This window comes from Diprion similis, chromosome 7 (genome assembly GCF_021155765.1).
Source record: "Diprion similis isolate iyDipSimi1 chromosome 7, iyDipSimi1.1, whole genome shotgun sequence".
NCBI lineage: Eukaryota > Metazoa > Arthropoda > Insecta > Hymenoptera > Diprionidae > Diprion > Diprion similis.
Genome location: NC_060111.1, coordinates 7,868,827 through 7,894,950, shown reverse-complemented (window position 1 = coordinate 7,894,950; position 26,124 = coordinate 7,868,827). Strand labels below are relative to the sequence as shown.

The window sequence follows — 26,124 nt, the reverse complement described above, 5'->3', positions numbered from 1 at the left end:
CAAATATCAGATCTTTACAATCCTTCAAAACTTGTTGAAAATTTTTACAAAAATTAAAGAGCGCAACTTTAAAAGACTTTCCACCAGGGATGTAGGTATCTACTCGCTACACGTAGAAATGTTTGGCATACAAAAGTGTGGTTTACTTATCAGCTTGGCATGCACCTATATCCAAGTAAAGTAATGCAGATTTCAACAGTCTTGCACGCTACATGATAATTTCGTTGAATTCTTTTACTTCTCTTTGCCTTTTCTGTCACGCGACTGTCTGGCATCACAACACGAGAACTGAGTCTTTTTTTCTCACCTCCTATATTCGTAACTTTTAAAAGAGTTTTCGATGTCTGCAGCAACGATTCTTCAAATGTACGTTTCATTATTGCAGCCGTCAGCTGATTTTGCATGTGTCCAAAAATAGTTTTATTTAGTTTTAGGATCTATACAGTTGAAAGAAAAAAACTTTTCGAGCATATTATAAATATTCTTTGATATTCATTTGTTTTTTGATTATTCTTTTGTGTATCTTTTTTTTTTTTTTTTTTTTTGCAACTTCGAGTGTATTATAAACATAATGACAAATATAGTATTACATAAAGGGAAAGGAATTCTTGAATCGACAAAGTAGATTTCGTTGAAGCCTTCTTTTTATCTAGAAAAATTTTGTTGCGTTTGTTGATTTGAAAGAAAACGGAATTAGTCGGGTTCTTCGAAAACCACTTCCAATACGTCTCAAAATTTTGGAAAAAAATACACTTACATACACATTACACCTATATTGAAGTATTGACAAACTTGCATAAGAAAAAATACTGCCGCAGGCTTGTATTTCCTTCTGTAGCGCAGATAACAGTTTAGTATCAATAAATGAGCCGCGAAATATGAAATTGGACAAAAATTTCACAACCGCAGCTATGCCTGCCGAGAAAACCGAATTGTTTGATTTGAAAATTAAATTTTGCACAGCTGTCGAGATTTTCTGTTGCATACAGTAGCGCTCAAAAGTATTTCGACAATATGAAATTCGTTATTTCTTTGATCCACAATCTTTCTTTATTTCAATTTTATTTTCTCCTGAATAAGATTTAATTTTCTACAATTATGTAGAACATCGTATTTCTTTCGATAAAAAATATCATCGATTTTTGTATTTTATATTTGATTGTAATTATTCCTATTATTACAAATCTTTGGTGAAATACTTTTGAACATTACGGGTACTTACTTATCCTATAAACTGATACGTGGGCACTTTTATCGCCCACAGATTAATACATTATTCATCATCGCCAGTGCACTAATACAGAAAGTATTTGGTGAAACTGAACCCTAGTGTATGTCAAGATAGAATATATGGCCACCTTCTTGAATGTGAGTGGCCATTTTCATTTCTCATGCGCCTCTGTAAAAGGATTTTTCATCTTGTTTCATCAATTAGTTTTCCACGGCACGGCCAATTAAAATATAACCATTTTTTATTGTATTCAAGTTATTTGCTATATGAGGATGAAAAATAGTGGGAAAAGTATCAGAATTTCAGGTTTCTTAATCACTCTTAAACAGAGTAATAAAACAGGACTTGATTTTGCACTTTGTCGTTTTTTACAGTTCTTTCTGGCAGGGCAAGAAAGTTCTTTCAAATTTTACTAAATGCAAGAAGGAAAATATGTCAAGGCATTCAGCCGGTTGAATATAGAAGTAAAGAATTTCCTCGGGACGATCCAATGAATATTCTCCGCTAAAGTCATGTCAGATTATTTTTTTCGACATCTGAGAAATGAAGCTTTTCCTAATCCTCGTAATAAATGTAGGCTCAGATTTCACTTATTCTACTAGAAAGCATTTCTCGAGGGTCGTAAAGGATTCCGGATAAATTATTGTCAACGACGTTTCTGTCCTCGAGTTGTAGAAATGTGAAGAGTGAAGGTCCAGAAAACGTTGACACATCCATTATTAGCCCAATATCATCGCTGTCTACCGATACAAAAATTCCAATTCAGTGAGCTCGATGAAATTCACGTCTGGAATGAAGCTAATATTGCTCTTCAATGACGGTAAGGCCTTTTGCTCGGACAATTGATGAAGTGAATTAGAGTTCCGCGTGATTACGTCACCCTTGGACAAGCTTAAATTGCGATGAAATCGGTCAAACCTCAACAAATATTGGAATCTCTGCAGCCTCGAGTGGCTCCAGGGATCGATTTCTTAGAGTCACCATAAAATACAGAAGCTTTGACGGATATCTCGTTTCCATTCGAGGCCGATTTCATTGATCGGTGAAACATAATTAGTGAAGAATTCGTAATCGTTATTCAATTCGTAAAGTGCATTGGAAATTATTTTTCGAATCGAGATAATCCGATTTTCGAACCGTGCCTATTCATTCGTATGAAAAGAGTCCTTCAAATGAAACGGGATTCGGTGAAGTAATCCTGTTACGTTTCACGTACAATCCTTTCGATTCAAAATTCCTTCTGTAATAAAAAATTTATTCGCTCTGAAGTGATTCTCTCGTCACATAAAAGTTGTTGCAAAATTTTCGAATCGAGATGTATGGTGGAGGTTGTGAAATTAGGATCATACGAGATCGCTTGAATTCACTGAAATCTGTTGAATTTCATCGAAAACAGACAAGCGGTGTAGTGCAGGAGTGATGAAAAGTGCAAGGAATCAGGCCAAGTCTCTTGAAATCTGCAATTATCTATCTGCACTTCTATCAACCCTTGAAACTGAACACCCGGAAAATGTATATTCAGGTTTCGAAATTCAATTAGTCGATACAGCGATGTCACGATGCTTCCATTCGTCATCCAGAGTCCAAACACAACTCTTCATCGATCGACTAATTTATTGTGATACTTGTTTGCGTTTCATCGTTGCACGTATAAGGTATATACAACGTAACTGCTATCAACACGCGATGATTATCCGTCGTTAATCGGGATCAATGAATCGATCAGGCGTCATACTTTTTCATAGTCTCTACTTGCGTGCCAAGTACGAATAACAATCCGCTAAAACAAATCTGCGCGGCTCACCTTTAATAATAGAACCCGATATCGACGGCTGAGAGGAACGGCATAGCTATTTCGAAAATTTTCTCAAGAACATCGTGGATTGAAATTTCGCTGAAAAAAGTGAAATTTCAAAATTTTGTACAACGAAATCGTATCCCAAGTTTATATTATCGTTGAGAAAAATTCTGCGACAGCGACACTGCGACGTACGTGATTTTCGAAAGGATATTGGTATGATTGGGTACAAGTATTTATAGTTCGTCCTCATTTTGTATCTCAATTCTCAGCCATAATCGCTGCAATGATCATATTACCTAACATATCATCAGTGATAAAGGCTCAAAAAATTTTGGAAATCGAATCTGACCTTTAATAAAGTTTTTTTTTTTTCAAATTAAAATACAGATGCGTAAAATATTATTGGAACAAATTCCGAGATACGATGTTGTTCTTCTCGGGTGTGGAAATAATCGCGCGCCGTCTGACAATCAGAAGGCGTCAATTCGGGAACGGAAGAAGCGAGAGTCTGACCAGCCGGCTGAGCAGCGTGAGACTGATTGGCGTGATTCGGAGGCTGATGACCTGCTTCCGGCAGCACTCCCTCGTGCTTCGTACTGTACGCCCGCTTATACTCGACAAGAGCCACGGATTGCACCGGATACGAAGGTTATAACGACGCAAACAGCCGCCCCTGTCCAGGCTTCGCCACCTCGAACTGCTCCATTGACTTTCTTCCCATGTACAGTAGAACCTTTTAATAGTGCGACTCCCGATAGTACCGCTCCCCCCACTACCATACTACATTCCAGCGTTTACGCATTCTCCGCTGGTGAATTACATACATACTTACTTCAGTGCTTCGGAAGTATGTGTAAGTAAATGGAACAAGTTGGTACAAAAGTTACACTCTTTCAGGTGGTACTATTGATAAGGTCGAGAACTGATTCTCGAAAATGAGCGATTGAAGATGTATTTTCCTCGTAGCCCGTGAGCAGCTCTATTGGGAAGTCGACCTTTCATCTTGAAGAGAAACTAGTAAAGGTTAACTAAGGTCAGCACCTTTCCCAATCATTGTTTACCTACTATTAAAAAGTAATAGGATAAGGAGTAGACACTCAAGGCAACCTGCCAGGCAAATGTGGGCCCAGTTTCGACTGCCGATTTTCACCACACGCTGCGACCATGTACTTTGGTCGCTTAATAATACAGGGTGTCCCAGCTCCCAAGTAACCAAACTGATAGGGTTATAGAGGAGGTCGAATTGAGTAAATTAACGCAAAGAACATGTGGTCTCCAAAGTCGCGTTCGTGAGATATGAACGGTTAAAAAAGACTCGCTCAGCGCCGGCATGTAGGCAACCGAGTACACTGAGCGCCGACATGTAGGCAACCGAGTAAACAGCAGGCAGCGGTTAGCGGTCTTGTTGATGCGCGCTTGACTACTGATGCGAAACATAACGCTTTCAAATTCATGAATTTCAAAGAAAAACACTCTTGGCATTGAATTTGTGCCATGTCCAACAACCAAGATGTTCGATGGAAATGGCCTTATCATTTATCCGCGTTGAGCTGTGTACTGGGTTGCCTACATGCCGGCGCTTAGCGGGACTTTTTTAACCGGTCGTATCTCGCGAACGCGACTTTGGAGACTTCATGTTCTTCTAGTTAATTTACCTAGTTCGATTTCCTATATAACTCCTATCAGTTTGGTCACTTGGAGCTGAGACACCCTGTATATGTATATGAATTTTTTATGACAGCCATTTTGCTAGCCATCAGCTGTTACTTGAACGGTATAATCATAATGTTTGACCGACCTAAGAACACGGACGCAGCGAGTGGCGAGAAACGGTACTAATAAACTCTCAGCCAAAAGCTTGCCCAACTTTGTATTCCGAAGTGTGAACTCATTGGCCTCTTACTTCCGGCCTACTATTATGTGCTCCGAGACCGGAAATCAGTGAGATCCAAGATACAATCCTGAAACGTCGGTGAGAGCAATTTTGTATTTACTTATGTTTTTTTTTTACTGGAAGAATATCTGAACATTAGTTGTAGCCGAACTGAAAATCCTAACCTATTATGTATTTTTTAAATAATATCAGGTAACTCGTAACACGTGACTCATATCTATTTTAATAATGTGTAGAAGAGTACACTCATTCCAGTTTTTTTTTTTCTTTTTTTTTTTGTCGAGTATGCAAAAATAACTGAAGTACGTTTCGACAATTGGGCTGAATTCATTTTGATATAACTATACAAATGTTTGAATCTTGTTTCAGGGGGAAAAAATTGTAGTAATATAGAACAGTCCAATCGAGATATCTACAAATATGATTTTCGAATACCTGCCAAATTCAAATTTACTAAATATATTTGACATGGAAATTACTTCTTTGATATAAATGTTTGGTGTGAAATAACTGTATAACAAATTATTATAGGCTTATAATGTCGACAAAACAATATACGTTATTCACGATATCTGTCAGACTGATTCAAGTTTTGCCGTAAAATCGATCCGCGGAATTAATTTTTGTCAATAATTTCAATTTGAGTTTGAATTTTGCACATGCGTAATATTACCTATGTTTTCACGGTATCACAAAATTTTTTAGACAATGTCGAATCTTATAAATTCGAAAATATTATTTGAAAGAGTCTCTCTAGTCTTAAAAGATGGTTTGAAACTCATTAGGCGAGGAGTTGATCACGATTCGAAAATGACGTACACTGATTACATTTACAAAGATCACAAAGTGATTACAAAGGATTACAAAGATCACAAAAGATTACAAACGGTTTCAGAGATTGCAATGACTACAAAAATTACTGGAGATTAAAATTATTACCGGAGATCGCAAAGATTACTTGAGATTACTTCGAGACTGCAAAAAGATAACAAAATTATATAAAATATTACAAAAAATACCAGATAATACTAGATTAAAACAGTGATTACCCTTCGGCAGTAGGATCTTTTGAAATTTGACTGAATTCAGGCCAAGGAGACCCAAAAAAAAAAAAAACGTATGAGTTGTTCAAATTTCAATAGTATGCTCAATTTCATAACTGCAGTTATGTAGTGTAATCTTCATAATGGCGGTGGCCACTAACTAGCAAAAATCGTGGGCATCGATCAACCCTCCAGTTAACAGCCATTACTTTGTTACTTATTTATTAACAGTGTTTATCGTGAAACATTGGCGCTGGTTTATCGTCACGGATACATTCTCATACTCTATAAACCTGGCTACCCTTGTTATGTGAAGGCGCTTGTGAACAGCTGCAGTAATTGTAACTTGCCAACGTTTATCGTGCGTCAATATTTTCACCAAACAGAACCACGTCTGCACTCACCTCAGCGAAGGCTGCACTCCATCACTTTTCGTCGAAAAAGTTTCAAATTACCAAATTTATTCAGTTAGGAAGATTATGGAATGACGTTTTTGATAGACGAATTTTGCGTGCGATTTTAATAATGGATTTTAAAAATCACTCATTAAAGCTCACCTTTGTGCTTAACCAACCGTTGATGGGCTTAATTAATTATATTCGGAACGATCAATGAATTGTTTTCTAGATAAAACATCAAGGTGATTAATTACAGCAAGTAACGGAAGCACCGAAATTTATTATGTTGCATAAATATACGTGTATCAGCCATATACAAATAAGTGGCTACCTCTTTGAGCAATGAAAAACTGTGGTTTAAGGCTTGATGATGATAACTCCGTGAGGCGCGAACGATTTATAGATTTTTTGTGTAGAGGCTTCATCCCTCGATCAAGTTTTCAACAGGATTAAGGCTGACTACACGCTTCCTGCTTAATGACCTGGATTAAAGTGCCTACTTACTCTTTCAGTAAATAATGTTACAGGGAGAGAGAATAATAATCACTGACATCCTTCACTGACTAACCCTAAAATTGTTAGAAAATTTTTTACAATGGTGGATTTTTTCATCAACCAGGGTTTTACGACAATTTTGCTGTTGTAATTACGATTCAATGATTTTCCTTTTTCCTAAAAATAGAACGAACACGAACATTTTCTTGTACATTTTTATCTTTCCATTACTCAAAAAAATCTATACTTTGAACAAATAACTTTCATCCTCGAAGTCAATGTCCATTCCTCATATCTCTTACTGGCTATTTTATTTAATACTTGAAATAGTAGTAGTAATTTAATTCATATAAACTAGTGCATACGTTTGACTACATTACATTACACTAAATGAGATCAATCTAAACTCCATCAAGTCAATTTCACCAAAAATCATTTAATACCTGAAGGTTTCATTACATGTCAAACTGGAACAGAATCCGAGTAATTCAACCGTCCATCATGGATGCAATAACAACAAAAACATGCATATTCATTAGCTTTGAAAAACCTAATACAGAACAAGAATAATAATCTCTCTCTGGTAAATAAAATTTATAAAAATCGATGAAATGAGTATAAAACAATTTACAATATTATTCACACAGTCATTTTCTTTCGGAACCTTTACGTGTAAAGTTCAATTCTGTCTCTTCGAGTGTACGGTTATAAACAAAAAAAAAAAAAACATTCATTTGAGTTCGGTTCTTACTTGAGATTTATGATCGACAGGAAGTGTTAAATAACAGTTTAAATTGATCAGACTAGAAAAAAAATTCTCACACAAAAGTAAAATCACGAATTTGCTCTCTTTACACGTCCATCTTTAATCAGAGTATTGAATTTCTAATTTCTGAAGAAATTAATCTTTCGTTAAATAAAAAGAACCTCTTCCTCTTCACGTACGTGTACCGTCGTTCCAGAGGCAGCATTAAAGCTCAATCGACCAGTCAGACAGCAGGACTCAACACTTTCGTGTTTAAAACTGTTCAGAATGTCCAATTAATAATCAATGCAATGCGCGTCGAGTCGGAGGCTGGAGGCGGCTGCAACCCGCCGATTGTCCCATCGGTAACCCCGGAGGCTACTTCGTTAAGGCCAATTGACATTACCGATTGGTATGCGGTGTCGCCGCTACTCGGCCAAGCCCCCCGGCAGCCACCTTGCAGGACAACCTGATGCATGAGGGACGGCCATAATGTAGTTACCAACTGAAACCTTATGCGCCTAGTCGGCTGCAAGCACGGAACGTGGCCAATTATGCGTCTACAACGTACGGCGACTCTCCGTTGCAGAACAGCCGAGTTTAAAAACTACGCTTGACAGGATTTCGATCTTTCCTTATGGACACGAGGCTCCCCCAGGCAACACACTTATTCAGAGGCTGATTAGAATTTGACTACAAAATGTCGACGTTTTGTCCAGTTAAAAAAAAATTTCAACGCATTATTGTCAAAGAGTAGACAAATGGTCGGCTATTTTTGAATGATTATTGGAAGATGTTCTCATGACGTCAGAAACTGGTTGTCGACGCCATTTTATCACCACATAACCTAGGTTCTTAATATTAATGGAAGCAAATCATAATTCTTGGGCTTTTAAATTACTTATATCACATAAATTAATGAAACGTCATCAAACAACAATGATTATTGATGTGCGATATTATAGAATTAAATTGAAAAGTTGAAAAGCTGTTTAGAAAACGTACTGCGTACCTGCGTACACGTGCGGTCAGTGATTCTGAAATGGCTAATTTTTTGGACAAGACAGTTACGTCGGTAAGGCAAATTTCTACAACACCGGTCGGCCGGTACGGGCTGAATCTGCATTGCCGACGTAACTGACTTGACCAAAAAATTACCCGTCTCGGAATGAGCTACCACATGTGTACCGCTGTGAGAAAATATTGTGGTTGAAAAATGTGAAATTCTTCCACTTTTCCAGGTTTCTTTGAATTATAATTAACCGGAAAATAATTGGGACGATAAATTCCTTCGAGTTTGAAACTTAAGATTCACTGACTGCGTCGGCTGTATCGCTATTTGGTAAATTTGGGGAATGTTCAGCGTGAATTTGCCTCGCAGGTGATATTTATATTCAAAGGATGGAAGTTTCACGGAATGTAAAACGTCTACCTGACATCAAAAGTTTGGGAATTTCAACGGTTTCTACAGCCCGCTGCAGAGGGTGCTGGGCGTAGGTGGCAGAGTTTTGTGAAAACTTCTTATAATACGATCGAGGCTCGCAAAAGTTCCAAGGAATACCGGTACGTTACTATAGATATATCCACTGTCGTTGTAATTCTCTTCAGAATAAACTGAACGAAAGATATATTCGAATGAATTTCGGTGCAATCTTGGACAAATCTTGGTAACCACCTGATTATATTCTTAGAAATAATAATGATAATAATTATGAGAATAATTCTACTTAATAATACGGATCATTCTGAATCTGCGATAATCTTTGTGAGATAATAATCCACAAATTTTTGTACTGGTGTCACAGCATCGTTGGGTAAATTTTTGAAACGCACGAGAAAAAAACTGTAGCCAATTGCAATTGTAACCATAAATTGTAATATGCAATATATGCGGAGAGAAGTTTTGAAATATCAGCGATATTTTATTTTTTAATAATATTCTTCGCACAATTACACTGTAAATTTTATCACAAATGTTCAGCCTTGAGAAGCCTTTCTCCAATTGAACTCTGCATTGAATTACATAAAAAAAAGGGTTCCGTTTTTATGATATTTACCTTTCCGAAATTCTGTATATGGATTACAGAACAAGTTATTAAAAGTTGTACGTATAAACCGAATGATAAAGAAATTCTCGGAACAATTATCGACAAAGAAAAATGCATAGAAACCTTCTCAAATTTCACGATGTGAAGAAAGATAAAATATACGTTTACATTCTCATTCTTCAGTTTGAGAGAAAGGATCCACGTATGAAAAAATATTTCACTACGATTGGTGAAAAAAGTATTCACTCACTGCGAGTAATCATCTGCTGATGTAATAACAAAAAAGAAAATAGTCGACAAAACTTTTATGCTTACCACTCACATTACTATTCTTTTCAATCTTCATATTCAAGAAATTGTATGCAGCATTTCATATAGCAGTACGATGAAAAGATATTAAATTTCATTGAAGTAAACCCGCGATAATCATGATACAGTTTCGTGGAAATAATTATGAGAAACTGTATGAGAAAAATATTCGTTCATATACGTATAAACACTGAAATTCCTAAGATTGACGAAAACCTTTGATCTTACTCGTCTGAGAAATATTTTGAACACGTTTTAATCTCGCCAGTCGACTGTTTATAGAAACCTTGGGTTCTTAGCTGAATCGCAATATGTCACTATAATGATGAATCGAGGGTAAAGAACCGAAGAGGGTCCCCATAGCGGGAAGGGCCATATTCTCCAATTTCCCCTATATCTATTAAAGTTTCGCTAGCGAGGCTGCTATACCTACTTCACATGCTTCACGCTTTCGTCGAAGCGTAACCTCTCGCATCGGCACTTTTCGCAAACTTTTGCCTCGGGCTAATATTGCGCTTCCATCTTGAGCCCCGCGAAAGTTTTTCATAATAACAAGTACGGCAACGCGATCCTGCACCCAAGCACCATGATCGAAAGGACGTGGCATCAGAATTAAATGGTCTCATCATCACGCGCGACGTGATTTCGAATACATCACAACCGTTTCCGTCCGCTATCACTCAAGCCAAAAAACAATTTCAAATAAAAAAAAAATTAAACAACAATAACACTGTCTTCTAAAAATACTGTAAACAAATGTTATTTCGGTGAGATTTTTCCATTGGATTAGTTGAATTTTTCATACATCATAGAATTTATCCAAATGTTTCATATTACGCTAAATTCTTTTATTATCACGCACATTTTTCCGACATTCTCAATCTAATTTTTCGAACACACTCTGTACTTTTCTCATATTCTCTATATCTATAGATTTTTAAATTTTATTACTTTCAATTTTCAAAAAATCTCCGTTCTTGAATTTGAGAAAAAAAAAGAACGCGCACACAACGAATAAAATTCCAGAACATACGACGGAAAAAAGAGACGCATGGAAATCCGGCCACTTTCTTGAAATAGTGTGACGTCATCCGTTGACATGGCGCACATTATCAAAGGGAAGTGCTGTCGAGATCATATGCGCCTGCAGTTTCCAAGCCCAACAACCATCGTTGAGATACTGCAGACGCGTCGCGTGTCCCGATAACGACGTCGGATGCATCGATCTCGCTGCAATTCCAGAGGGACAAGAGGTAACCGTAATTGGTTACCACCTGGTCAGCCCCGGTCCTCCACCCCCCCCCCCCTCCCCCCCTCTGCGCCCCACAGCGTTGATGAACTTTCTATATAAGTGCACGTGACCGTCGTCGAGGGACGGCCTCCGTCGTGCTGGGCAAAAGTTAACTTGATTAAACCTGCGGACATTTTTTGCAATCTATATTTAATGAATTTTACACGATTAGAGGTGTAGTAAATCAATAGAAGTAACACAAAAAAGCTTCAGCTAGCGCAGCCACTCACGGGGTTTCTGTCAAATGAATTTTCATTCGCTTCTTATTGATTTATTTATTTATTTTATTTTTTCCATGCCAGTTATTTTCCGCAACGCGTTTTACTTCGCAATATTGTATGAACAATTTTGGGAACGGTGTTCTTGGAATCGAGAAACGGTAATGAAAAAGGGTAAAAATTGTGCAGCGGAAATTTGTGGAACAGCGTTATTCACATATTTTCAAAAAATTCTGTACTTCTCTACGTTTTTCTACTCTGGTGCAATTCAATTTTCACTTAATTCGGTGAAATTATGAAAGTTTATAGATCACGATGTGGGATCTTTATACATTTTCTTACTGTATCAAGAATTCTGATTAAATCGAAGGTGACGAATTGATTCTCTTCTTCGGTGTGAGAAAACAGCTGACCTAGTCTCTATAAAGTTCGTGAGTCCAAATAAATTTACGAGATTGAATAAGAGCTTGATGCCAATAATTGAATGAATTTGATTTTAGGTTTCGGATACGATTTAATTAATTTAGTATCTGTGACGAACAAATTTTTTTTAATGAATATATAAGGTACAGATTGAAGAACAATTTTCAAATTCCACCATGTCAACCTAGATAATTGCACGGAACTTTCTTATAATTAGTGAAGCATGAAATTCGTTCGGTGAATTCCTATACAAAATAAATAAATTAATAAAACCGATTTCAGAGATCGAAATATTTGCAAAAAAAAAACAGAATTACGATAGAAGATAGCATCAAAAAATTTAAAACACAGAAAAAACTGTAAAAATCTTTTTTAACCGTATGACTCTATGCGTACAATTTTATTAACAAAAAAAAATCAAGAGAATTTTTCATAATGATTTAAAAACCGTAAATAATTACGAAATGGTAAGCGTGAAACTCCCGGCCAAATAGTAAAATAATTTTCGTCAACAATTCGTTAGTGGTGTTCTGACAAATTACCTACGTTTCACCAAAAATATACGATTTTCGGTAAAAATTTTAATCAATGACTCCGATTTTTTTTTTTTTAATTTTATAGACGCATTCTACTAATGAAATAATGGAACACGTGTACTACCAAAAAAATATGCGATTTTTCTTGAAGAAAATATGCATTATCGAAAATTGCAGGAAATTACAAAAAACGTCGCGCATACGAACATTCAACTACTATATATTCGAATCCATTGGTCGTACAAAAAAATACAACATTTTCTCACACAACGGTCATTTATAAATCATTTATTCCAAAAGAAAGCGTCAAAATTGAAGTTACAAGATATTTCGGTTATAGTGTTCGAAAAATGCAAACCGGATGAAGCACCTTTTCGAATTTCACTACCGAGTTCCAGTTTCACGAAGCTTCGGTTTAGGCTAAAGGCTAACTTTTCGAAGGGCATGTAAGAAAAAAAAGTAAAAAAATAACCACCCTAGTATATATGTATAGGACTCACGACAAGCGTTATCAGACATTTGTACAAGGTGAATAGAGAGGTGGAAAGGAATTCGAAAATAGAAATGGAATATGAAAGGAGTAGGATGGATATAGATACTACTTGCACTAGTTTCTTCAGATAGTAAATGTTGAAATTAAAACACCAGTTTCTGTTTCTTGCATATCAAGTCGATGTGAAATGCCCTATCGCAAATCTATAACCATGCAGGAAAGAAAATTCCAGATAGTAATTTTACCGTCCTCTAGGGTAATTGTTCAGTTAATAACTTCAACACAAATCCTGTAAACATCGTACATATCTAAGATATAACGTACCTTGCATTTATAGTAAAGTTATAATTTTGAGTCAACGCTGCTTCGACCATAATGATCGGAATTCGTAAATCTCTGGCCTCGTGGAGTAGAAAATTTCACCGCCTTTAAAACCCATCTTGAAAGCTGGTAGTATATTCCTGCACTCGTTGGTATATTCCTGCACTCGTTGAATCTCGAGTTCGTTGTCCATCACGTCTTCCATTAACCACTCGAATTGAAATGCATTTTAAAAACCGTCTCACCCAGCTGGCAGAATACCTGAGAGTGAAGGGGCGGAAGGTACGATTCTGGGCATGTGAAACTCGTGTTGACAAACGAAGAATGAAGGATGATAGGGGTGGATTTGCACCGCCGTGACTGTAAATATTCATGATAACACCGCGAGTGCTGGATCTGCGATAAAAGTGGGATAACCAACGCGCTCATTACGAAAAACGGCGTTCGAGGGTGTATTTCAAGTCACGGACACGGAATTGCACGATTTTCCAGTCGTGCCAAGGTCTCGCTGCTCCCTTTCGACGAGGTGGAATATCCGCGACAAGCGGCACGTGCCGGATAGCATTAATCACGTCAGCTCTTCTTTAAGCCCCCGTGCGGACGGCGAAGCTCCGGCGTTAAATCGTTCGAGAGTAACTGGGACGCGGGATCAGACCCCACCGCGAGAACTTGCTACACTTACACCATGCATATATGGATCACATGGCATGACCAATCACACTGAGTGCGTATTTCTTCGCTACTCCTCTGTGATGAATATTATGTGCATAGATGATGATACTGCAATAGAGGGATGAAACGTGCCAAGTTTTGTACTTTTCTTCTTTTCGGGCGAATGCAAGGGATGCGACTTTCTTCCATCGTATCATACAAACGCACACCCCCAATGCGTGTAGCCATTTGGTTGCAGTCTCGATAATTCCCAGTTCAAAAGACACCCTAAGCTTTGTGGCTTCCCGGCTCAATTTGATGAGATATGGAACATTAAGTCGGGACAGTACTGATCGCTGGACTAAGTTATTTCAAATCGTTTTTAAGTGATTTCTTGAACAGCTATGTCGGTGATTGAAAAGGGCTCACTACGAGCGAATAAATGTTCATTCTTGCTACGGACTTTCCAATCGCGTCGTGGTGACGGATGAGTTGTTTTATCCTGTGTATCGATACCCATGCCATACATTTTATATACATATATATATATAATTGTGTTGTAACTTGAATTTGGGTCGATAAGTTAGATCGACAAGTTAGACGCAGGTAAGCGTGTGAGGCGCCCCCTCTGGGTGACCAGCACTCTATGACCGACGCGAACCGGCGGCAGTTCGACCCCAGAATAGAAATGTTAAGTTCGACAAGTGACGCGTAATGAGAAACAATGTAAATCCAACTATGTTCTATTATTGATCATCCAACTATCACAATTATGTCGAATTTTAAGTCCATGCATCTGTTGCTTTGATTCTAACCGTGTCCACTAGGGTCGTGGGTTATGACAAAATCTAAAAAGGAGAAAAAGACGATTACTGCTTTTTTCATCTTTGATGTTTCATAACTCGAAAATGATTTTGCTGATTTTATTCTGATTTTAGGTGTAGGGTCGTACTGACTAGAACTCTGAGTCATGAAATTTTTTTTGTAAATTAGTGAGTACAGGTTTCGAAGATGTAATGGGTGATCTTCATCAACGGATGGTTCGACCACAGGGTGAACTATTTTGCGCTAGCTTCGCAAACACTTAACTTAATAGGAAAAAAAGAAATAAAAACTTAAAATCGAAGCCTTGTGAAGTTTGACTTCAACTGAAATGTTTCTATTCCCCTCGTGACTTCTCTGCATGATAATACAGAATAGATATTGTCAGGATGGGCGAACCGATCACTATGGCATGGTCGGACCACGAAGCGTAGATATATGGCGAACGACCGTAATGTTCATGAAACAGCCGAAAATTTGCAGCAAGATCTTTCTACACTAGAGGCGTTGGAGTTGCTAGTGTCACGTTTTTTTACATTTAAGGAGGGCAAAGTGGGGGAACAAACAATAACAAACGGATGCCATGAATCTGGCATTACCGTCACCAGCGTCACCTTGGTGGACATTGTGAGGAAATGATCTTTCTCCTTTTTTATGGCCGCAAATAAAGCACAAACACCTATGGTGATCGTTCCCCTTATATCCAGGCTCGGTGGGTAGGACAGTACCCTGCCAGCTCCACCGAGCTGTGACCGTCGACGTTGTAGTTCCGCCGATTCACCGTAGGGAGGTAATACGCTCACTGCATTCTCATAAGCAAATTAACCTCTCATTATGAATATGCAGGTCCTGATTACTTGCATGAACAAGTTCGTAACGTCTACTCTTGATAAGACGATGCACATCGCAAAGCGTACTTTGGTTCTAAACCGAAGCTTCATGATAATCGAGCTCCACCAAAAATGGCGCACCCTGGTACGACGTAGGTGTTCTCAGCTTGATGGGTAAGACTAGACAACGCAATCACTCCAATTAATGTAAATGAAATCCGTTCCATGATCTAGTGCCTTACTAGTTGAACCAACGTTGCTATATGAGTGTACGTGATCGTGATTGCCCTTTTTGATACGCCAATTTATTGGTTATACTCATTAGTCATTGACGTAGTCTACAATACTTAGGAAACCTACGGTGTATATCCAGTGCCCTGAGAAAACTACTGCTCTCCACACGCATATAACCGCTTTGTCATTCAATCATTATTGCTAAAAGTAATTACTGCTCAACCTTAGCTAAGGAGAACTTGTAAGTGCACGAAAGCTCGAGTGTAACAATATAATGCAACTCTACAAAGCACAACTAGTTTCAGCGTGTAGGAGTAATCAATTAAGCGTTAAATCAAATAGAACAAAGCTGAAATCAATGACACATCGTTTCTATTTGTGCTAACTGCGATTTACTTTTTTTTTTTTAGCTTCGTCTGTTTTAGGTATCTTTTGATAATCCTAGACGAACAATACGTTTATTTATTCCTGTTTGAACGATTCGTGGACCATTTATTCGGCTTAGCAAGACTCACCTTAGAGTAAATCCATAGTTACGGGACTAGAATAGGTGTAAGAAATACTTCGCTATTGTTTTGACTCACATCCTATCACGATTAAGGTTCGTTTGAATGGTTTATACATAATTATATGAACAGAAATAGCGATGATATAATATAATTATCAATAATGATCTTTAGTCGTTTTACCTTGGTAATTACAATAATCAACCGTTTCGCAGTAAAAAGAAGTTTCAACAAATTTTCTTGAGTTTCGTTACATTTGTAAATACTGTTTTCAGACATACAATGACAATTTGAACAAACGCACACTGTTACGGTTTTATTTAAAATCTTACTTATTACTGACGCCATTATCGAGCAACTCAATAGTTGAAGGTATTCAAAATCATGTGATACAATTACTTGTTAAACTAAGATTGATTGAACAACATGAAAATGGTGAGAAAAAAATCCCGAGTAAGTCTGAGCTAATCTTCAGACTCCATATTCTCAGCTGAGATATTTTTATCTAGGGTGGATAATTGAATTCTATATACAGAGATATTTAATGTTTGCTTTAGAATACGAGAGGTTATTGAAATACATACAATAATTACATTACTAAGCTCCGTAGACGAGTTGATATAGCCTTGGAGAGGTCAGTACTATTGTAGCAGCAGCCGGAAGTTGTACGCTCGAAGTAGTAACGATTCTGCCCGGGGTGATGCCGGAGGAAACGCTGGACGTGTAAACGGTCATCTGATCTAGAACCGCGATGCTGTTTTTGAGGTTAATGCTCACGCTGGATTCACTACAATTGACGAGAACTACGATCGGAGTGGCCCCCGTGACCGATCGTGTAATGGCAAGGACGTTACCAGCGAGGACTTCCACGCTCAAGGACCCTTGCTTGAATATGGGCAACTTCCTGAGAGCCGTCATGGCCTGATACACGTGGTAGTGCGAGTGCCTCACTGCCTTCTGTGCAGCAAGATTGAGGCTTATGTAGTTGCGATTCACCGGAAGCCAGGTTGTCGGGTTGGTGGAGAACCCGGCACTCGTCGTGCTGTCCCATTGATACGGTGTCCTCGCTGGATCCCGAGTGTACTGCTCGTAGTGTTCTGGATCGGTGTTGCAAGCCGCAGGATCCACTGTGTCGGCCCAGGATATTTCGGTATCTACCATGCCAATTTCGTCTCCGTTATAAGTTACAGCAATCCCAGGAAGAATTAGACACAGAATTGACATTTGGTCCTCGCGATTGGTGCCGTACCTGGACGCGACCCTACGCTGATCGTGGTTGCCTATCACCCAGTTGGCTACGTAGTTGTCAGGCATATTGTTCATCCAGTTGTCAATTATGCTCTTCAGTTCTTCAGCGGTTGAACCGCTTCTGGCATCCGTAATGAAGAAGAAATTGAATGGAACATTAGAACCATGAGTATAATAATTCATTACGAAATCTATGGGTCCGTAACCTTCAGTCATAATGACTTTCGTGTCAGATTTCATTTCCGTGGCATATTTATCAAGAAGGTCTCTCCAAGACTGGATAATATCGTAGGTCCCAGGCTGATGCATGCTGTAGATATGATTAAGGGAGTCGTAATAACCTTGTGGGACGTTCGGGTTATTAGACAAAGGTTCATCTTTGAACTCAGCGTCCTCTATCAGGTAAGGCACAGCATTTATGCGAAATCCATCGACGCCTCTTTTTAACCAAAAGGTGAGGACATTTTCCATTTCTTTCCTCAAAGACTCATCTCTGTAGTTGAGATCGGGCTGGCCCTTTACAAACTGGTGAAGGTAGTACTGACCTCGCTCATCGTTCCATTCCCATGCGGAGCCTTGAAAGACACTGATCCAATTATTCGGAGGCTGACAAATGTTGGTTCCGCTTTCGCATTTTGCATCACGCCAAACGTAATAGTTCGTATAAGGATCTTCGCGGCGAATGCTTTTCTGGAACCACTCGTGCTGATCGGAGCTGTGATTTGGCACAAAGTCAAGAATCACCTTGAGGTTAAGCTCCTTCGCCTTTGCAACAAGATTGTCAAAGTCGTCCAAGGTCCCGAACTCTGGATCGATATTCACGAAGTCCGATGTGTCGTAACCAAAGTCGGCCATTGGGCTCGGGTAAATTGGAGAAATCCAAAACACGCCGATACCTGCGTCTACCATGTGATCGAGTTTACTTGTGATGCCATTCAAGTCTCCAACGCCATCTCCATTACTGTCCTTGAAGCTTCTAGGGTAGATTTGATAGAAGACAGTAGTCTTCCACCAATCTTTGTTCACTTGAACTTCGGTTCCCGTGCGGCAACCAAGAACACTGGCAAACCCGATGGATAATATTGCTAGCTGGGACAGCATGCTATCGACAATGTTTTTGAATACTTTGAATCCAACCTTATATGCTCAGGAGCTAGAGGAAATCGTACCGTTGCAAAAAAAAAGCAAAAACATTTGTGTGTAGTCTACGTTATCTTATCAACTATGGCACAAATATTGATAATTATAATCGATATCCCGCAAACGCAACTGCTAAATAACAAAACTCTCGGTATGGTATTTTACACCACTTCTTTGCTGTAAACGTACCCAGTGATCTATTTAACACGACAAACTCCTTCACAGGAGTATGTTGACACACACTTACATCTCAATTTGCACTGTACATAACATTGCTATTATGCTTGTTGCAAATACGATTTCACTAAAATGATACTGTCTATTTACTTTGCTTTTCTTTTCTGCAGACAACGACTGAAGTACGTCATAATGAGTAGAAAAAACTGAATAATTTGCTTTCATCAAGACACTATAAGCAAAAACTTTGTCTTAGATACGAAGATATAACGAACAGTGCACGAACAGTATCGTTAGTTTTGTGGGGATTCAATTTCCTTTTCTTTTCTTTGCTCATTTACCAAAGGGCTACAAAAATTTCGTCACAATCCAAATAATGCATGAAAATGTAACGCCTCTTTTTGTCATTTGAAAACGTCATAAAAACAGATCGCATCTTTCCACTACTAAATTACTGGAACATAGTAACCCGCTGAAATTTAGCATCACTGCAAATTATCTTGCAGAAGGAAATTTTAACAATGAAGATGACAAAATGATTTTATCACTGTAAAGTCGTTAGTGTTTATTTCAGGTTAAGATTGATCATGAATTAATCCAAATTGGGGAAAAATATAGCATGAACAGCGAAATAGATTAAACAACTAAGGAATTTTTTTTTTTTTTAATCAAATATATAGTAATAAGGGATAGTAGGGTCAAGAGGAACAAAACAAACTACAATTACCCCTTGGAATATATTCTAATCCAAAGGCTTTTTATTACACAAAGAAATTTATCACTTTCAACAATAAGTGCTAATAATAAATAACAGTAATGTTGGAGGAAACACTTGACGTGTAGACCGTCATTTCGATTAGGTTTGCTTGCTGACTGTGGCATTAACAACCCGATCAGCTTCTCCACAATTGATCAGAGTGACCATTGGAGAAACTCCAGTGATGGATCGCACAACAACTAGAACTGGATGTTTTCAGTGAGAACTTTCACGTCCAAGGGTCCTCTCCTGAGCATGGGTAATTTTCGAAGAGCCTTCACCGCCTGATACACGTGATAATAGGAGTGGCTTATTTCCTTCTGTGCGACAAGATTAAGACTTTTGTAGTTTTCGATCACCGGAAGACATGTTGTCAAATTTGAAGAGAAGCCAGCGCCCCTCGTGCCATCCCACTGATGATAAGGAATCCTCGCTGGATCTCGAGAGTACTGCTTGTATTATTCCCTGGCAGTACTACAATCGACAGGATCAACGGTATCTTCTCAGGATATTCCGGTACTGATCATGCCAATTCCATCTCCATAGTACGTCATAGCAATCCCAGGTAGAATCAGGCACAAAATCGACATTTGATCCGCGCGATGACCGACGTGGCTTGTGGCAACCCTGGTTTACAACCCAATTCACCACGTAGTTTAGTGGCATATTAATAATCCAACTGTCAATTATATTTTTCGATTCTTCAGCCATTAAATCATTCCGAGCGTCACTGATTAAATAGAAATTAAACGGAACGTCAGAGCCATAAGTATAATAATTCATCACGAGATCTATACTTGCAATAGCCTCAGACATGATGACCTTCGTTCCGGTTTTCGTTTTCGTAGAATATTTGTCAATAAGGTTTCGCCAAAAACGCAAAATGCGGTAGGTCTGAGGCTGATCCTTACTAAAAATGTGATCGTGAGAGTCCTAATGATCTTCTGGAACATCCGGGTTGTTGGACGACGGTTCATTTTCAAATTCCTCATCCACTATCAATCCGTTAATATCGTCTATCCGAAAACCGTCGACACCTCGAATCACCCAAAATATAGGAACGTCATTGATCTCTTTCCTCAACAAAATGTTTCTGTAGTTGAGATCAGGCTGAACTTGGATAAACTGATAAAAGTAGTACTGGACCCTTTCCTCGATCTATTCACCAACAGATCCATGAAAGACACTGAGCCAGTTATTCGGAGGATTTCGAATGTTGGGTCTACTTTCATATGCCACGTTTCGCCAGATGCACTAATTGGTGTACGGCTCTTGGCAATGATGTTATTCTGAAACGACTCGTGCCGGTCGGAACTGTGATCGGTAAAAAATCGACAATCACTTTGAGATCAAGCTGGTTCGCTCCTAGAACCATCGAGAGTACCGAATATTGGATCAATGCCGATAAAATTTAGTGTGTCATATCCGAATTCCACCATTAGGCTCGAGTAAATTGGAGATATCCACAAAGTGCCGATACCTAAGTCTACCAAATGCCCCAACTTACTCGTCATGCCATTCAAGTCTCCAACGCCGTTTTCATCACTGTCCTTGAAACTCCTCGGGTATAACTAATAGAAGATAGAGGTTTTCCACCAATTTTTATCCAGGACCACTTCAGTCCTTGGATGGCAAGTAAGAACACCAGCCAGCACAATAGATAACGTTATAACTTTTACCTCCGTTGTACTCATACCGTTCCACACTGCTTTAAGTGAGTTTTATGCACTCGGACTTGAGATAAAGAAATGCTTATGACTGGTCTTCACATTATCCAGTACGTAGTGCAAATTATACTGATGATTAAGTACTGCTTTTCTGTTCTCAAGTAACTATCAAACTAATCAAAGATTAGTCCAATTTATCTGTCTTATTTGTTATTTATCCAAACGATAGTATTTTTGGTGCCGTTGTCCATGTATCATGTCATTGCTGAGGAACTTTGTCGACTACACAAGGGTAAAACACGCAGCCAATTTACTATTTACAATAAGTATGCTTAACAGTTGTAGAATGATGTTACTGCTTAGAATACCTCGATATCGGTCAAATCCCGAATCTAAATCACCATACGAAATTACGCCATTGAGGATCATTCCTTTCCTGCCGCAGATTACGTATTGTACACTTGAGGCAATCGGAAGTGCTTATCCAGTCAATGTCTTGCGTGCGAGTCCCCCTTTTATCATACTACACACATCATTCTAGCCCTTGACCAGTCACCATTGGTGCCGCTAGTAGAGCGTCGAGTCGCCGTTATCCGACTGATTGCATGCTAAGGGGTTAGGGATTCCTTTGTAATCCGAAACAAGCATAATTTGCAAAACAAATAATGGATTATTCACCTCTTGAACCTTAACCTCTTTGGCGTCTATGAGTTATTAGCATAGCACACGCGTCGAGGACAACACGTATTGTTGTTTCTACCAGTTTTGATCGATTCTGATTGCCTGTAGAATCGAGGGAAACAATAGTGCGTAATTACAGATACCATTCGTACCCATATTTACCCGTTTAGTCCAGAAAGTGTGAAAGAAAATTTCCTCAGAACGAAATATTAGAGGTTAGATTCAGAAATAACTTTAAACTGACATGATTTTTAGAAAACCTCCGTTTTTTTCAATCCCACTTTCGAGTTATATGACTGTCTGTATTTAAAGCGAATTCTATTTTTGCTAGTATTTTTACTCAACAAACATATAAAATTATAGAAATATCGAAAAACTACTCTGATTCACTTATAATATGGTGCTATATTCAAAAAGGAATATCCGAGTGTTCTTGCTTCCTTGCAATCAACTGATATATTTATCTGAGAACATAGTTAGAGAGTCCAATTGATTTGTGAATTTTTAACCAGATATTGATACTGCTATAATTGTTACTTCGCAATAGTTTCTGCTGAAACTGTTGCGTGCATTAAAAATTCGTTACTAACAAGATATGAACATTTGAGCATATATCTAAAGTTTCACATGCGACTTCGATATCTGGAAAACTGAACCGTTCATTGAAAAAAAGTATAAAAAAACGTCAACGTAATAAACTTGTTCACATTAAGTTAAAGTAAGACGTTTTGATCTTGCCGAAACTCGGTTTATTCTTCGTAACGTATTGGTATCGACTGAAATTTAAATGTTATTTATTAACAACACAGGGTGACAAAACGTACACAAGACGGATCAGAATTTTATTCACACGAGAGTAAAAAGAAAAACAAACTGGAAAAACAAACAAAAAAGAACCAGAAAAAGGACAGGGGTAGAAATATAAATGTGTTTCGTTTAAACTGCCATGTGTAAATTTCCATCCAATCAGCGTGCAACTTGTGAACCGTTTCTCAACGAAGATGCGTGCTGAGCACAGATTTCAAGCTTTAAGTCAACATCAAACGCTCAGCTTATCCACTTGTAACCGTCACATTGAAACCTGTTCTAAAAGCTTGTTTAGGATTGCCGAGAGATGCAGATTCTCAGATTCTAATCTTATACATACGGATTTAATATATCTGTCTATATAACAGTAAGAGAGTGCGTTTTTCGCAACGAACGCTTATTGTCAGTCTCAATTTTTTGGAAATCTTCAGTTCTTTATTTCATACTTCTTCTTCTCAACCTCCGTTCAACAATACCTCCTCCCCCCCCCCCCCCCCCCCCCCCTTTACCGTTTTGAATTCTTCAATCGCGTATTCTTACTTTATATAGTAGAATAAAGTAAAGAGTAAAGAATTATGATTACAACTAATAATAAATCAAGATATTTTTTTATTTTTTTGGTATCGCGAATCAATTGTATGATTTATATTTGAAAATGATTGTTTTCACGAGGATCCATTTTGAGCGCTCTCTACACATCAATACGTAGATGCGAAATTGTAGTTAAACATGTTTGCCGAAGAGCAAGATTCTCTCTCGGATCACTCCAGTGGTTGTCGCGTGTTGTAAATATTCGAAATGCGGTTGGTGGGCGCAATGAAACTGTTCACAGATCACGAGAATTTAACAATTGCAGAGGTTGGGGTTGCCATCGTTATCCAAAGTGCATTGTTTGCTCGTTCAACGTTTGCGTGGAACCTCGTTTATCCGTTATTCGGTTTCAGGATCCTCGCAATGAGCTTCCGGTAAATCAAGGAAATATTCATCGATATTGTGAAATTTTTATTGTCATTTGAATTTCTTGTATTGTTCATTTTATACATTTTCTGGAGGCTTAGTACTTCCACTTTTTACGTTGTTGTTTCCCCGGTCTACGCTACGCGTATAATTGAGGCGGGATCTAAACCTTGACGGATAAAGGAAAATAAAAAACGTGGGGGTCGCCTGGGAGCTTAAGCTCTTTTAAACAGAAAGCCGATAACATCGATGGAAAGCCGTTAACGGATAACGCCTCTATTTAACCAGACTGAAAAAGAATCTGAGAGAGCTAAAGCGATCGCGATGGTGTGAAAGAAAGCCGTGCTGAGAAACGTATGGATCGTTCAAGAAATACCGTACGATTCGGCTAATGGAATTTTCAACGAGACGTTTCTGATTTCTTCTTGACATTTTTCATTTCTCTTAAATATCTGCAAGTTGACGCAGCAACCAACACAATATCTAGAATCTTTCAAGACTTGGGTACGCAAAGCTGCTTATATCTGAAACCAAAAGCCTGTCAAAGGTCGTCTCAACGTCTTCAGGAACTGTACACAAGTCCTACTCAAAGACAGTCCTGATGCTGCGAATAAATTGAGCGGATTCCGAGAGATCGTGAGCACACCATTGACGCTATCCAATCCACCCACTTCTTGCCCTGATATCACTTGTCGCGCACCTTATTAGGCTTACTATATGCTCAAATGAGGAGAGTTGTCGAATAATTCCTGAACACGTTTCTGCTTTGTGTACCTATTCACTGCAAAAAGCTGTGGAGGGTCTTTATCGACTGTGAATTAATTACTAACCGAAAGTCATTTCGGATTTAAATATCTTAGTCATTCAATCCGGAGTTTCAGTTAACTAATTGGAAACATGATTGAATACTTACGTTTCAGTAAACTGATCATTTATTTTATGGAAAGGGACATTTGATATTGTGAAATGCCTGTTAGAGACTGTGCTTAGAGACGCAAATCAGACTGTGGATTTTATGCAAATCTTATAATGGCAGTTTTCTCGGATGATTATGTAATTAACGGTTGGAAACTTGGAAGTTTGTTACACTTCTACCTAAAACTCGCAAGGCAATCGAAGTCTTACATGGGTACACAGTTGAAGTAGGTATATACCAAGCTTTACAAGACTTACAAGGATGATAAATTTGTCAGGATTTCTGCGTTTTGTTTACCCGTCAAGGAAATGTTGGTAATCTGAAACAGTTCAGGTTTCTTGTATTTCACCGGATCCTTTGTGTCTGAACGAGTCTGAATCTCCTCTGCGACGATAATACAAACCGGGACTAAATACACTGGGATTGCCTTTGTCTCCATAACTTACACCTCCGGAATGTTAAGGCGTATTTACCAGGTTATAATTAACCCCTGAGGTGATAAGTTCCGTGTTAAAGTGACTGCCTACCTTTCCACGCAATCAGATGCCTTAAAAATGAAAGAAGTCTTCAATCCGCAAGAGAGAACCTCAAAGACAATTCCCGGATGTCCCGGAGCTAGCAATTAACCCGGTATGCTTTAATTGACGTCATAATCACAATATACATTACGATGAAGAGAGTTATTTGAAAGTCAATTTCTGCACCGATCTCGTTGGTCTCAATTTTTGCTTACGTACGTCTTTCAGATTTCTTCATCGTACCGTCGACTTTAATGCAGTACTTTAAAGTTGATTTAATTTCAGTCCATAATTTTTATAGTATAGAATGCAATAACCCAAGTAAGTGGTCGACGTCCGTATCTACGTTAATGCAGTACGAACGTGGCATTGGGAATTCGGCTTTAGTCCTGTGAAAATTTTTTTTTTCATCCCTTAGTGATCCCTCGTGGCGGGTGTTCAACGAATTTTGACCCTAAGGCGAGCTTGGGAATAACTTCTTGTATAGAAGGTGGTATTCGAGCACGATACTCAATAAGATCCTGCAGGCCTTAGTAGAGAAATTGATCGAGTGCTAACGCCAAGGAATTCGCCCCTAAGGTTCCCCAGGTGTCAGCATTCCGAGAATGAGAAAAAAAAATGGAAAGACAAAGAGGTACGAAGCAGAAGGGGGGGGAGGGGGGGAGGCAGCCATTTCGACCAAAGGTCGAAAGGTCGTCGAAAAGAGAGCCTCTCTTTTCCTCCCTCTCGATACAGACATGTATATACCAGTTATAGCCTATATGGTATACGGTATATGTAACAAAAGCCTATCCAACTAGATATTTTTAACTTTCGCAACGAAATCTTTCATCTCGATCCCGTCGAATGGAACTCCCGCGCAAATCTTTAACCCCATGGGATAATATCCAAGTAACCACTCACTCGTTTTGTCGAAGAAGAATCATTTGCTTCCATATTTTATTACTCTTTACATTTCGTTTCAATT

At 38.4% G+C, this 26,124-nt stretch overlaps 2 protein-coding genes and 1 pseudogene across 3 annotated transcripts in view; 1 reads left to right on the top strand and 2 right to left on the bottom strand.

The window, feature by feature from the left end:
- Positions 1-26,124, top strand: part of LOC124408152 (protein artichoke-like) — a 79,804-nt gene that overhangs the window by 13,615 nt on the left and 40,065 nt on the right. The gene's annotated exons all lie outside the window — the stretch shown is intronic.
- LOC124408154 (maltase 1-like) lies at positions 16,585-18,639 on the bottom strand. Its single transcript, XM_046884890.1, has one exon. The coding sequence runs from the start codon at positions 18,636-18,638 to the stop codon at positions 16,887-16,889; it is 1,752 nt and encodes a 583-aa protein (XP_046740846.1). The 5' UTR covers position 18,639; the 3' UTR covers positions 16,585-16,886.
- On the bottom strand, positions 19,652-21,305 carry LOC124407945 (annotated as a pseudogene).

What these genes read in the sequence shown, in the direction of transcription:
- LOC124408154 (XM_046884890.1), bottom strand. Translation starts at nt 18,638, where the DNA reads ATGCTGTCCCAGCTAGCAATATTATCCATCGGGTTTGCCAGTGTTCTT.